We start from the raw sequence: 14,670 nt of genomic DNA on the forward strand, positions 1-14,670 counted from the left end.
CATTTCAGACTCGATAATCCAGTGAATCCAGCAGACCAACATATTACGCGTCTGACAAGACAATCTCCAAACCACACCGCTCGTTAGAACACGATGGCCAGAGAAAGCACCGCGCCAATGGAGCCCCTCACTCCAGGGGGAAAGCCAAACACCCGACCTCACCCCGCACATATCCAAGAACCCGAATTCGGAAAACCCTCGCCGATCGGGCCATCGCAGCACAGATCAAACCACCTTTTCAACATTCCGAAGCCGAATCAATCCCGGGCTGAACATCATCGACCTGCCCCTAGACCGCAGCCGCAACAGCAGCCACAATCGCGCCCTCCCGGCCAGCCAAGTGCTACCCCTCACGCTTATCGCCCACCGGGCACTTCAGGTGCCCCAGTCGCTACGCCGTCGGCGAAGCGAAGCGAGCCATGGGACCCATTCAAGCCGGTGGCACCATCAGCCTACAACAACCCTCGTGGAGGATTCCACCACGGTGCAGTGAGTATCAAGCGACCTGAAAATGTCACTTGGACAACTCCTCGGGCCCCTAGGCCGATCTATCAATCCAAGCCTGTTCCACCAAAAATGGGAGGCGCGTCCAACCTACAGAAATTTATTGATCTCACACGTGATGACACTGATCCTGTTCCACGCCCGACGGCCCGTGCCACTCCAAGCTTCGGGGCCATGGATATGAATGGCTATGTGGATACGGCTATGGCAAACGAGAACATCAAAGCTTTGCTTGAAGGTGCATTCGAGGACGAGGAGGACAAGGCTGAGCTGAAACCCAAAGGCAAGAAGAAGAAGGGTGGAAAGAAGGGATCCAAGAAGAAGTCACAGAAGAAGCAGAAGGATGAAGTCATTGTGGATGAGAAGAAGGAACAAGCGACCGACGATCTTGATGATCTTGCGGCTCAACTTGAAGGGGTGACAGTCAACGACCCGAAGGGTAATGATACTAAGACTGAACAAGATTCATCTGCCAAGGTTGAGCAAGAGAAAGTAGTTGCCCAGTCAGACGAAGAACACGATGAGGCAGCAGAGGAGGAAGAAGAAGAGGAGGAGGAGGAGGAGGAGTCAGACGACGAAGATGATGCGGTCATCGAAGGCCTAAAAGTCACCCTCCTTCCCCATCAAATTGATGGTGTGAGATGGATGTGTGACAAAGAGACTGGCCGAAAGACGAGCAAAGGAATTTTCCCGAAAGGCGGAATCCTTGCAGATGATATGGGCTTGGGCAAGACGGTGCAAACAATTGCTTTGCTGCTCAAAAACCGTAAATCCGACCATGATCATAGCGAGAACACTGAGTCAGAGGGGAAGACGACCAAGCTGCCCCCAAACTGCGCTGCCTCCACTTTGGTAATTGCGCCCCTTGCGCTCATCAAGCAATGGGAGGCGGAAATCAAGGACAAAGTTGAGACGTCTCACAAGCTGCGTGTTTGCCTCTATCACGGCACAACGCGCGAGAAGACTTCGACGACGCTGGACAAGTACGATGTTGTGATCACAACGTATGGCACTCTTACCTCCGAATTCAATTCGTCGGCATCAGACAAGGCCAAAAAGGCGGGTATCTTCGCTGTTCATTGGTACCGCATCATTCTCGATGAAGCGCACACAATCAAGAATCGCAACGCCAAGGCCACCCAGTCAGCATATGCATTGGATGCCCAATACCGCTGGTGCTTGACAGGAACGCCATTGCAAAACAACCTGGATGAGTTGCAAAGTCTGATAAAATTCCTTCGAGTGAAGCCCTATGACGAGTTGGCTGCATGGAGAGATCAAATCAGCCGTCCTTTGAACAATGGCCGTGGAGGTCTCGCTATTCAGCGACTACAGGTCTATCTGAAGGCCTTTATGAAACGGCGCACCAAGGATGTTCTTAGACTGAACGACAAGCCTGGCGAGGAAGGACCGGACGGCAAGCCGAAGAAGTCCTCGAATGGATTCCACATCACCAAACGTGAGGTCATTAAGGTGGATGCTGAATTCATGCCTGGCGAGTTGAACTTCTACAAGCGTCTCGAACAGCGGACGGATAATAGCCTTGAGAAAATGATGGGCGGTGCCAAGGTCGATTACGCTGGAGCTTTGGTCCTGCTCTTGCGTCTACGCCAGTCTTGTAACCACCCAGACTTGGTCAAGGGCGACCTGGCCAAGGACAAGGATATTCTTTTGCAGAATGGCAGTACGAACAGCCAGTCGACGCAGCCAAAGCCGGATGACCTTGACAACATCGCCGATCTTTTCGGGGCGATGAGCGTTGTCGCGAAGAAATGCGATGTTTGCCAAACGGACCTGAGTCCAAACGAAATCAAGGTCGGTGGTAGTCGCTGCGGTGAATGTGAAGCCGACCTCAATACAAATGTTATGGGCACAGATAAGAAGAAGAAAAAGAAGTCGAAGAAGAGCCACAAGAAGCTTGATGTTCTGGACTCCCCGTCAGCCCGCAAATCCGAGGCACAAATCGCTCGTTCTCGCAAAAATCGTCGAGTCATTCTTGATAGTGACGATGAAGATGAAGAAGGAGATTGGGTTGTACCTGATGACCAGCGCAAGATCTCTAACCTCGGGAAAGCCGGTGGTTCCGACGATGAAAACGCCGAAGGAGGTGGAGAATGGCTCGTTTCGGACGAGGAGACCGATGATGAGATCGAATCACCCTCCAGAAGGAAGAGCAAACCCATTATCCTGAGTGATTCTGAGGATGAAAGCGATTCTGAAGATGACGACATCTACAACGATGAAGGAGAAAACGGAGAGCTTCCGTCCACCAAGATCCGCCATCTTATGCGTATCCTCAATCGCGAGGCACCGGACTTCAAGTTCATCGTTTTCTCCGTCTTCACATCTATGCTTGACAAGATCGAGCCCTTCTTGAAGACTGCCAATATTGGCTTCGCCCGCTACGATGGAGGAATGGCAAATAACCACCGCGAAGCCAGTCTCGAAAAGCTCCGAAACAACAGTGGCACTCGTGTATTGCTCTGCAGTTTGCGTGCCGGTGCATTAGGCCTCAATCTGACAGCCGCTAGTCGCGTGGTCATCTTGGAACCCTTCTGGAATCCCGTAAGTTGCTACCTTTTTATAATCTATTGCGCATTGTGCTAACCTGAACCTAGTTTGTGGAGGAACAAGCCATCGATCGTGTCCATCGCCTGAATCAAACCATTGACGTGAAGATCTATAAGATGGTCATCAAGGGTACTGTGGAGGAACGCATTGTGGCCCTGCAGGACCGCAAGCGTGAACTGGCCAATGCTACTATTGAGGGCAAGACTGGCGCTGGCAAGCTCACTATGCGTGACATGATGGCGCTCTTCGGTCGTGATGCAGAATCCCGATTCACGGACAACCAGAGCACCCTGGACTTCAACCAGCCTACTCGGCTGCTGAATACCGGGGATGAGACTGGGCCTGCTCCTTCCTCCTCTCAGGAGTCAACACAGTCTGGCCCACGCAGCCGGGGACATCAGGTCCAGCCTAACCGGCCGCGAAATGAAGACTCGGTTTATGGCCGCCGCTGGTAATCAGCATGGTACGAAATTATGAAATGACCTTGGAGATAACTTTTGGGGAGTCGGGTTGGCGCGAGGAAACGAGTTGGAGTATTTCTGCTAGGTTTATTTTATTTCTTGTTGGATATTATATTTTACTGCTTTATTCCGGATATCTTAAACTTCTCGCTACTATGTCAAAACTCCCTGCCCTTCATTCCCCATCATCGGCCTGGCGCTTTCCCAGGCCAAAGAGTGGAGGAACCTTGGTCGTTTGGTGTCTGGCCTCACGCCTCCGGAAACAATGCCCGCGAGTCGGATCCCCGCCCAATTTTAGATATGGCGATTTCACAATGGGGTCCGGCATTGTGGTCCGATTGGGATAACTACGATCCTCGATAATTCCTGCTATCGCTATGTGTGGCGGCCTCTTGCACTCTATCCCAACAGTGCGATAGGCTGCCCTCTATTTGGCACTCATGCGCAGAGTAACTCGAGTTTCGTGATATATTCCGACTTCATTTCCAAACTTTAAACGGCAGGACGGCAGCTAATTGAGAATCCAGTTGTCAAATCGAAGCCGTTTTCATGTCGCTATCCAACACGTTTTTCACACACTAGAACAGACGACTCATCTATTGTGGAGTCTGTGGGGTATCACCCATCCGAGCTGAGCTGATTCTCGATGGGCCGAAACAGGTACCTCCATTTTAGATTCTACGGTTCTGGTCCGGAGTGGCCGAGTGTCGCCTTCCTACATACGCTCTGACTTGATTGAACCGGTAATGTTCTCAGATTTTTGCTTGGATTACACTGGCAGCATAACCACGAACGCCAAACCTCTCAAGTCTGAGGCTGAACGAGCCCAGCGCAGAAGTTCGCACTCCTTGGATAGTTTGAATACCTTGAAGCCAGGGCCATCCGTTGGGCCAGACCATTTCCCGAAGCTCATACCATGGATCTGAGATTCTGGTCCAAAGGACTGCAAGTGATTGTCTGATGGTAGTCTCCGGCGAACCGGACAAAGGAACCGAGGACATGCTCCCAGGGAGGAAGCTTGTTTCTGGTGGTTCATGCTTTGATAGGTTGATAGTTCACAGGAGAAAGCATGAGCTGGGGAAGAAGCCCCTCGGTAACCCCGGTTGAAACACGAGTTTCGTGGAGATCTTTCAATCCTTCAACTGTATACCGTTGAATCTCGTTCGATTTTCTTCGTACACTCCGTGTGTTGCCCAGGTTACCCTTGACACACGATGACTTCGATGTCGCCAGTCATTACTTAAGAGTGTGAATACACCGCTAGCTTTCGGTGAGTTGCTCCTTGTCAAACTCGATGCCTAGGTCAGAGTTAATTCCGTGGCTTTCTTAGTTCGAACCCCTCAACTGTTCTTTCCATCGAGGATTGAAGACTGACATATGTCTTCCCCGTCCGACATTAAAGACAACGGCGACTGGACGGTCATTTATGATGACCAGAATGAGGAAGAGAAAAACAGCAGGAAAGAGGAAAAGCCTTCTAGGAGGAGGCAGTCTCTAGCGAAAACGCTGTCTATACCAAAGACCATGTGTATCATGTCTGACAACAAAACTGAGATATCAACGGTAGCCGAGCTGCTCTCTCCGAAGTTGAAATTACCTCAACTAGGCATTGACTCGGCGGAAAGAGTCTTTCCTGTTCGCTCGGTCGTCTCCATCGATTCCACGCCCTCGTCTGCCCTGCAGACACCTTCCCTGGATAAGCTCGAAACACCGATATCTCCTTTTTCGGACACACGGAGTGCAGGGTTCACCAATGAAGAAGCGGGATCTCAGCACAAGAATACGCCCGGGAAGGGTATGAATGCGGAGGAGGGTGTCTCACTGGGACTCGACTATCCCACTCGACTGCGCCAAAAGAGTGATGGTGGGAGCGAGATTCCATCGACTCTCAAAGGACAATCATACACTAGCCATAATCCCGACATTTTGGCACAATTGACAAACACTTTGCAAAGCGGTGGCGAGGTGCTTGACTTCCACAAAACAGCAAAGGGGATATACTACTCGCATGAAGATGAAGAGGACATTTTCATTCAGACATTCGGTGTACTCGTTGTGATGACCGAGTCCGACGGTAACTTGGAAGTGCAAATAGCGAGCGACAACTCCAAGGACATTATTGGGCATTCTCCTGATGAACTCTTCGAACTTCGAACATTTTGTGATATATTGCCGTTCTCGCAACGGGGCAACTTTCTTGGCCATGCTGAATTCGTCTCGAGCGATGACTACTCGGTCGAGCAATCCGGTCCAGAGGTTTTTTCCCTTTCTCTGTTATCACCCCACGGATATACCCAAGGTACTTGGTGCACCATGCATACGAGCACAGTATATAAGAACTATGTCATTTGCGAGTTTCAGCCCGATGCTCAAGGGACAAAGGATGGCCCTCATTTGGAGAATTCAGAAAGTCTAACAACAACATCTGAAAGCCAGGCATTGGATATGACTTCTGGGGCATTTTCCAGGGGTCTAAGTCCTCCGGGAAAGGGTCTTGATCCCAGAAATGGGGAACTTCCGGACTCATCTGAGCTTCTCAATACCATACCCCGAATTCTCCAGCGCCTTGCAAATGCCCGAACACTTGAAGCTCTTGTTCAACATACCATCACCACTTTGCAAAATCTTCCTGGCTTTGACAGGACGACCATATATCATTTTGATAGTGATCGAAACGGAACTGTGGTCGCCGATGCGGTTGATCCTTCGTCCGGTGTAACTTCGTACGAAGGCATGCATTTCCCGGAATCAACCTTCCCGGAAAAATTGAGGAAACTATATACGCGAAATACTGTATGCTACTCTTGTTCCGGAAGGCAGGGCACTTCAAGGCTTGTGTACCGGGCTTCAACCAACAAAATGCCCCTCGACATGTCAAAGACCTATCTCTCTGCAGCGCCGGCGTCCTCAACGCCGCAAGCCGACAAGCCCGTCCAGGCCTGTTTGTCAATCAAAATCAACGTTTTTGGCAAGCTTTGGGGTCTCATATCATGTCAGTGCTACAACAGTAGCCAAAGCCTCCATCCGCTCATCCAGAAAGTTTGTTGGTTTGTTGCCGGCGCGGTTTCAAGTAATATTGAGCGTCTGTCCTACACTTTACCCTATCAATTCCGAGAGCCGGACATCCCCATGGATAAAGTGAGCACATCTCAGGCGATTAAGACTCCACCCGGTGATCTTCTCAGTCTGTTCGGGGCAGATTACGCCGCAGCGTCCATTATGGGCGAGGCCAAGATCTTGGGGAAACCAACCGATTCACAGGAAGTTCTGGCGTTGTTCGAATACATGAAAGCTAAAGAGAACGACACTGTGTTTTGGTCTGGAGATATAGCTGCTGATTTTCAGGATCTCAACTACGCACCTGGGTTCCATCATCTTTCTGGTTTGCTCTACGTTCCTCTTTCAGTGGATGGTCGTGATTTTATTATCTTCTTCCGGGCTGATTTAGAAAGCCATAACCTCGCTTCTGATTCAGAAAGGTCGAGTCGACAACATGAGTGGTCGTCAACAGAGTTTGGAAAGGCTTCTGTTCTGTCCTTGCTATATCGCACTTTCACGGATATATGGCAAGAGAAGGAGGCTACGCTACAGAATAACCAGCTGATGAGGCTTTTACTGGCTAATTCTGCGCACGAGTTCAGAACACCCCTCAATGCCATCATCAACTATCTGGAGATTGTTCTCGACGGACCCCTAGATCAAGAAACACGAGACCACATTTCGAGATCTCACTCGGCTTCTAAGTCCTTGGTATATATCATCAATGACCTTCTGGACCTCACAAATGCCGAAAACGGACAACGATTGATAAAGGATGAGGTATTTGATCTCTCGGAGACCCTCACCGAAGCAACGGACATATTCTGGGAAGAAGCACGACAGAAGCATGTCGACCTCCAGGTGGTCCAACACGCAGCCCTACCTCCCGTGCTCGGAGACCAACGACGGGTACGCCAGGTGATAACAAACTTGATCAGCAATGCTATACAGCACACATCTGCAGGTGCAGTCACGATCGAGTCTTGTATCGTACCGGAGCTGCTGGAGCTAGATCATATCTGTGTTGAAGTGGCAATACACGATACAGGGTCTGGCATGTCTCAAGAGACTGTCGAAACCTTGTTCTGCGAGCTGGAACAGGTCTCCAACAAGGGATATATGCAGAGTCCTAAGTCCTATGAACGCACTCAAGGTGATGATGCCACCGGGACTGAAAGTGTGCTTGGTCTGGGCCTCGCCTTAGTTGCCCGAATCGTGCGCAATATGAACGGGCAGCTAAGCTTGAAGTCTGAAGAAGGCAAGGGAAGTTGCTTCAAGATCAGGCTTGCATTTCCTCTTCCGGATGAAGATAGTGGTGAAAAGCAGAACGCATGTGCTACATCAAGCGACCATCTGCAGGAAGATGAAAGGAAACAAGAGACAAAGCAAGACACCATATCCTCAAATTGCGTAACAAACAAGCAAAAGGGGGGTATTCCATGTGAATGTGGTCAAAGTCCAGAACTTGGATTAGAGCAATCTCTCGTGAATGTCGATGTAAGCTTGAAAACCGGCGAATCAAGAAGCCTCTCCCTTTCTGGCCAGCAGCTCGAACAGGCCAAGGAGCCAGATAAACGAACCACTTCCCATCGAAAGGAAGGACCTAGGCAACTATCAGAAGCATCCAAATCTCCCATCAAAGGAACCTTACCGATCTCACCACTCACGGAATCCCCAACCAACAAGCCCCAAGTCCGCCAGCCAAGCGTCTCTCCCACGATGGACTGGAACCTCCACGTCCTCGTCGCGGAAGACGATCCAATCAACAGCACGATCGTCCAAAAGCGCCTCGAGAAATTCGGCCACACAGTGCACATGACAAGCAATGGCAAAGAATGCGCGTCTGCCTACAAAGCGGATCCCACGCGATTTGATGCAGTGCTCATGGATTTGCAAGTACGCCCAACCAAAATCTCACAATTCCCAGCTCAAATCAACATACTAACAGACAAATTTCCTGCAGATGCCTATCGTCGATGGCCTCGGTGCAACGCAGATGATACGCGAGTTCGGGCAGCAAGAGCTGGCTAATGAGAACACACCTGCGCCTCGCATTCCCATTTTTGCTGTCTCGGCTTCCCTGCTCGAGGAGAATCGAAAGATGTATATGGATTCGGGCTTTGACGGGTGGGTTATGAAGCCGATTGACTTCCACAGGGTGGATCGGTTACTTGGGGGTGTTAGGCTTCAGTGGGTCCGGGAGGAAGTTGTTTACCGGCCTGGCGTGTGGGAGGCTGGAGGGTGGTTTGAGGCATAGATAGTAGCATGGCATGGCATCGCATCGGAGCCGGGATTGAGCTTATTTCGGCTCGAAGAAACTGCTGCAATGAGGGAAGATCTCAAATATTCAGAACCGGGAATTGGAATCATATGCAACAAATCTAAATTTATCCATGGTATCTATGCAAACATCAACATGAAACGCAAAATGCAACAAAATGTGAACAAATGCAGTAAAATCGTATCAGAAACTTTCCGCTGCATCGGCAAAGTCCGGCACTGTATCGCCGCATTTGAACGAAGGACTATACGCCTTGCTCGGCATATATCCATTCTTCCACGCAGTGCGATAACTCCACTGCGCGGCTGACTCCGTCCGCCAGGTCCAGTAGAACCATCCCATTGCCGTTTCGAAGGCAGACATCTGTGCCTCGGCATATATCTGCAGGAACCTCTTGTATGTATCCGTATACTCGGATGGATCCATGTTCGCATCTGCGCAGCTGCACGTTCCTTCGTCCGCTGTTGGGCAATATGCCGTGTTGGAATTTGTATCGTAGGTCCCTTCCCATCGTGTACCTCGGCCGACGTTGTTCACATACTGCGCGCAGTCTGTGTCTGCCTGCGACCATTCACCGCAAATAGTCGGACCCCATCTAGTTGCATGTTAGCCGTACGAAAGTAGAAAGAAAAAGGAGCTCCATTTACCCAGATGTTGTCGTGTTGATCTCCTTCAGCATGGGGTACCAATTATTGCAGATGATGTCAACCTTCGCGGTGTGGTTCAAGACGATCTCGCCCGTATTGAAGGTAGTGTATTGATGGGTGTCGAGGTACATGTTGTCCGGGTGTGTTTGGAACATGTTGTCCCATTTGGCGAGATTCAGGAACCCGTCATGAAGGACAAGAGTGGCAGTGATACCATTCTTGCGGACGAGTTCCGCTGCCTCCTGGGTCCAATCTAAGACCTTCTCGACGGGCAGGGTCAGCATCAATGGCTCGTTCACCAGGCCGTAGATTGTCACCACGTTCTTATACCGATCTTGGGCAAAGAACTGCGAGAGTTGGTTGTGAATCTCAAGTGATCGCTTACGGTTGAGGGCACCGTCTGAGCCTGTCAACCAGTTGATGCTGCCCTGCTGGCCACTGTGGTTCCAGCCGTTTTGACTGCCTGGGAGTCCGTGGAGGTCGAGTTTGACCCGCAGTCCGTGTTTGCGGCACCACTCGATTGCACGCAGGAGATAACGCCACGCAATCTTAGGGACGTACGGGTCGCCGTCGTAGGTAGTCACGGCCCAGTAGGAGTATGGGATGCGGACGTGATCTAGTCCGGCTTCCTTGATCTCTTCTATATCTGACTCTGAGATGAATTCGGCATAATGTTTCTCAATCGTGCGCGCCGCAGAGCTTCCGAGCTTTTTAGTCAAGGTATACTCATCAATGATACTAGCACTGGATGGCCACTCGCTGAACAAGGACGGGGTAATGAAGGGTTCGATAGACAGCCACCCGCCTAGATTGACTCCGCGGATCGGCTGCGTGCCGTAAGGGAAAGGCTTGTTAAGCGGAGGCACTTTGTCGTTCGCCCGGGTAGAGTCATCCCAATCCGAGTTGATTCCCATGACGGAGAGGCCGCCTACAGTGTCATTTGTGAACGTAAGGTTGAACCCTTTGGTCTCATACCACGTAAATGGGTCCAAGACCGTGCCCTTGGCGTAGCTCTGAAGTGCTGTTGTTAGCAAATTTCATCGGGAATTCTACTCAAGTCTTACCGGTATGCTGTCGCGGCTGATACTGTCCAAATTAGAAGTGGTAGAAGTCTCATCTGAGCCCGAGGAACTCTCTTTTGAATCCGAGCCTTGCTTTTTTGACACAACAATTGCAACCGGGATGATGATGGCAAGCAAGAGAAGCAACACCAGTAGACATCCGACCCAGATACGTTTCTTCCTCGACCAACCGGACCAAAATTTCCAACCCGGTGGTCCTCCACGGCTGTCCAAGCTGCCTTCCCAGCTGTCTTCGTCTTTCCAATGATCTTCCATGGCAGGTCCACCACCGCCGCGCCGACGAACCCGAGCATCAGAGCTATGTCCTTCTTCCAAATAAGCACCAGACACAACTCGCGCGCCCGCTTTATGGCGTGATCGGCCCTGTGCAACTTCCGCACCAAGTCCCGCACCAGCAGCACCATCCAGAGCAGCTCGCTTCTTCTGCCGCCGACGTTCCCGACGCGCCTCTTCTTCTGCGCGAGACTGTTCCATACGATCCGCATCCTCCTGCTCAGCAGCAAGGCGCGCCATAGCATCCACACTCAAGAGATGCGCAGCACTACTCGAAGACTCAGTGCTGCGATGTTTCCTCGCCGACGCCGCAGCAGCCGCATCGATCTCCCGCCCACGCTCCCTTTCTCTTTCACGCTCGCGCTCACGTCGCCTCCGTCTCCGCGCCTCAGCCTCAGCATCAACATCAATATCCCTCCGTCTCTCCCTGACAGGACTCGCACTCGCGCTCTCCTCCCTGCGATACCGTCTCTCTCGATCCCGTCGTTTAGTAGGTGACGTAGCCGGCGAGTCCTTCACCCTAGAATTTCCCCGCTCTCTATCCCTTCTCCTCCCCTCCCCAGACCCCCCATAAACAAGACCGGCCGCTTCATCCTCTTCCTCCCTCCGTCTGCGTCTCCGCTCCTTGCGCCGCTCACGCTCCTCGTCATAATCATCGCGCTCGTTATACGAGTTCGACTCGTACCCTGATTCCCCGCGGAAACGGTATTTCGCCGTGCGAGCGTTGCCAGGGCTGGACGTTGCGCCTTCGTCGGGGTCTTCGTAGCGGCCGCGGATGTACTCGCGCTCCCGGTCACGGTCGCGGTCTCGGCGGCGGGAGCGCTCTTGCTCGCGTGCGCGGTCGCGGTCGCGATCCCGATCCTGTCTGTCAGGTCGGTCTCGGGGACGGGAGTGGCTTGGCATGCCAGATCGGGGTGGGGGGTTTGTGGTATGCGCTGATCGGTGGGATGGGGAATGTGGAATTGGTGTTGGGGGATGATTGTTTGGGTTTTGTTAGGTGGGAAGGGGATCGGGAATTGGACGGAATGTGTTGAGGTTGGGATTGACACGTGGGATGTTTCGAGGAAGCCCAGCCTGTCTTGGAATTCTTGGAAGTCTTGGAAGTCTTGTCTTGGAATTTCTCGATTTGGTCCTCAGCTGCTCTTTGTTTTGCTTTTTCCCCACACGGATGCCAAGACATTGTATAATAAAATGTCTTTGTGTTAAAAGGGTTTGTTCCCTATAAAGGTCTTTATATATATTACTTAAGACTATACTTCTTAAGGCTCTTTTGGTGAATGGTGTATCCCGGTTTTGTATAATATAGGCAGTAGATGTGAATGGTTGCAGCGCAACGAATATTCGAGTCCATATACACTTCCAAGGTTTTGATCAACCAACATCACATAATGCTCGACAGCATGTATTCTCTAGAAGCAGCAGACTAGAAATCCCGCTTCAACTGATCCAAGGGTGGAAGAATACCCTTGCTTTCCAGAGTGTTGAATGTATCTTCCAACTCATCCCAAGTATCTGCATACCCAGTCCAGCCCAATTTCCGTGCCTTACTCATACTCCCAACACAACTCCAGTCTCTACCCATTGCCATAACCAGGAAGTCCCATGTGGCTTTATCCCATGCATCTTGATCAAGATTGTACTTGTCTCGAAGCTGAGCCCATGCCTTGTTGACATCCTCTCGTTTAGCCCATTTCTCCGGGTCAATCTGCAGGAAAAGCGTAGGAGAGTCCTCAACGGACGGGTCTTTAGAGAGACCTAGTGACGAGGCTAATGCCTTGAGAGGAGGCTTATTTGTAAATCGAACTGTGGATGACTCGTAGTTCTTGAACCCCTTAGTATCCGGGGTACCACCGTTGGGGAACATGGGATCAGGAATGCGACATCCGAACCGAGCGGCAAGACGCGGCCAGAGGTTCTGGAAAGACTCAGTGTCACCATTGATCACATTAAAGATCTGGTTTCCTGCACCCGGGGCGACGGCTGCCCAGAGACAGAACTTGGCATGTAGATTCGCTGATGTCCAGCAATTGAAAGCGAAGTAGTTCGCCCTGCTACCGAGGAAAGGCAGCTCCGATCCAGGAAGGGCTTTGCTGACAGCACAATAGAGCGCCAGGGCCGTGGCTTCGTTCATAAAATTGCCCCGGGCGTATCCTAGAACGTCTTGTGGGAGTGTAGCAACCCATTCCCAGCCGCCTTTCTTAGCTGCCTTGGCCACGACCTGTTGTTGGGGGTAGTAGAAGATTGGAGGCCAGGAAGCCCCGCCTACATCATTCTCTAGACGAGGGTCGTCTTCGAGTAGAGGCTGTTTCCCGGGTCCGATGTGGACACCATACTGCTTGAATCCGCAGGTGAGAACGAAGCGCTTGATTTTGCGCGCAGCGCCGTTGAGCTCGAGTGCCTCGATGAAATTGGAAAGCAAGGCTTCATTTATTCGCGACAACTCGGCTTGGTCGTCGGTGGCCAAGTAGGCACAGAAAAAGATATACTCGGCTGAAACGCCTCGGATGGCCTTTGCCATGTCTTGCGCCGAGCTTTGGAGGTCCAGAGTGACATGCTGGATTCTTGGATCTTCATATCCTGGGTTCCTTCGGGAGAAGGAGTAAATCTTGTCGTAAGTCCCATCTTTGAGGAGGTGATGCACAATCGCACTCCCGGTGATTCCTTGCTGGTGTTAGCTTCATGGGTTATGGGAATTTCCAGCACAGAACTTACCGGTAGCACCAGTAACAATAGCTGAAGGCATGACGAATTCAATATGGTGTATCGTTAGAGAATGGTTTTATCGATCTTAACTACATATGTTTCTTTTGGGGGTTGTTCAGGACTTGCAGGATGTCAACGACGTCATATCCTCCTGGTTAACCTTTGTCGTCATGGTTGATCAGTAATCCAACATTCCTTCACAGGAAATTTCAATTCGTTCAAATGTCTCCGAAGAGAGCTGTGATCGAACTGGAAATCCTGTTTCCAACTTAACAGCAGGGTAAGTAGGGCGTAAGGCGCGAGTCCCACATCAATTCCCGACTCGGGATATGTGCCAAATATGAGCAATGAGGCGCCGGAGACTTCCTTGTTTGAATTTCCATCCGAAGGATCCATCATATGTATTAATTTACTTTAATTCGACAAGCAATAGCTATGATATATACTTAAATTCTGGCCATACATAGTGTGGCTTTTACTTTCTGTCGCCCGCATGTAAACATCTGTATGCATCTAAAGTCTATTTATACCTCTACCCGGACTACAACTGATCTCAATATCCTCAACCGTACCTGTTTAATCCTTTATCTGTGAGAAACGGTTGATATAGGTCCTGTATAAGAGCGAGAGGCTGTCCCTTCTCGGTAGTGTATTGTTTGAATTTTGCATTAAAGTGTGGTAATGAAGAGGTCAGAATAAACAAACCGGTAATAGGCCACTTTAGAGCGATCAACCTTACTATTAAGTGGCAATTGTGTAGTAGAAGTTGGTTAAACAAGTTGATAATCCAATAATGTTTACAACTGTCAACCTGCCTTGTTCCTATCTTTCCAATCTTTTCATCAATCCTGTCAACTTCATCGCCATATTAAGCATCAAGCTAATCAGCTAGTTCCCATTACTTTCTCCCAGTGAAAAAGCCCAACCGCTGATATGATGACCCCTTGCATTTTGGCTTTTCCTGGTAAGGGACCTTCCACTACGTACATATGTAGGTAACGGCTGGTTGCTAGTACCTAGGTAGTAAGCTGACGAGGTTTGCACCGAAAACTAACAACAGAGCCCGTCGGCAAATGTGGCGCTCTAAGAAAAGAAAGAAATGACTTGCA

The 14,670-nt window shown here is 50.6% G+C and overlaps 4 protein-coding genes across 4 annotated transcripts; 2 read left to right on the plus strand and 2 right to left on the minus strand.

Annotated features, from left to right (window-relative positions):
• Nucleotides 1-93: 93 nt before the first annotated feature.
• Nucleotides 94-3,530, plus strand: N7525_001761 (putative SNF2 family helicase/ATPase; the record flags this gene model as incomplete). The annotated part of the gene is made up of 2 exons (XM_061212037.1): nucleotides 94-3,069; nucleotides 3,123-3,530. The coding sequence occupies 2 exons, from the start codon at nucleotides 94-96 to the stop codon at nucleotides 3,528-3,530; spliced, it is 3,384 nt and encodes a 1,127-aa protein (XP_061071263.1).
• Nucleotides 3,531-4,913: 1,383 nt separating this feature from the next.
• N7525_001762 (hybrid sensor histidine kinase/response regulator) lies at nucleotides 4,914-8,832 on the plus strand (the record flags this gene model as incomplete). Its single annotated transcript, XM_061212038.1, has 2 exons — nucleotides 4,914-8,471; nucleotides 8,524-8,832. 2 exons carry the CDS (start codon nucleotides 4,914-4,916, stop codon nucleotides 8,830-8,832), a joined length of 3,867 nt encoding a protein of 1,288 aa, XP_061071264.1.
• Nucleotides 8,833-9,039: 207 nt separating this feature from the next.
• Nucleotides 9,040-11,761, minus strand: exg2 (putative exo-beta-1,3-glucanase; the record flags this gene model as incomplete). The annotated part of the gene is made up of 3 exons (XM_002557581.2): nucleotides 9,040-9,451; nucleotides 9,504-10,516; nucleotides 10,568-11,761. The coding sequence occupies 3 exons, from the start codon at nucleotides 11,759-11,761 to the stop codon at nucleotides 9,040-9,042; spliced, it is 2,619 nt and encodes an 872-aa protein (XP_002557627.2).
• Nucleotides 11,762-12,281: 520 nt separating this feature from the next.
• Nucleotides 12,282-13,601, minus strand: N7525_001764 (SDR family oxidoreductase; the record flags this gene model as incomplete). Its single annotated transcript, XM_002557579.1, has 2 exons — nucleotides 12,282-13,519; nucleotides 13,571-13,601. 2 exons carry the CDS (start codon nucleotides 13,599-13,601, stop codon nucleotides 12,282-12,284), a joined length of 1,269 nt encoding a protein of 422 aa, XP_002557625.1.
• Nucleotides 13,602-14,670: the final 1,069 nt, after the last annotated feature.

The sequence above is a fragment of the Penicillium rubens genome (assembly GCF_028828025.1).
Source record: "Penicillium rubens strain IBT 27055 chromosome Unknown utg000001l_segment0_segment0, whole genome shotgun sequence".
In the NCBI taxonomy this organism is placed as follows: Eukaryota; Fungi; Ascomycota; class Eurotiomycetes; order Eurotiales; family Aspergillaceae; genus Penicillium; species Penicillium rubens.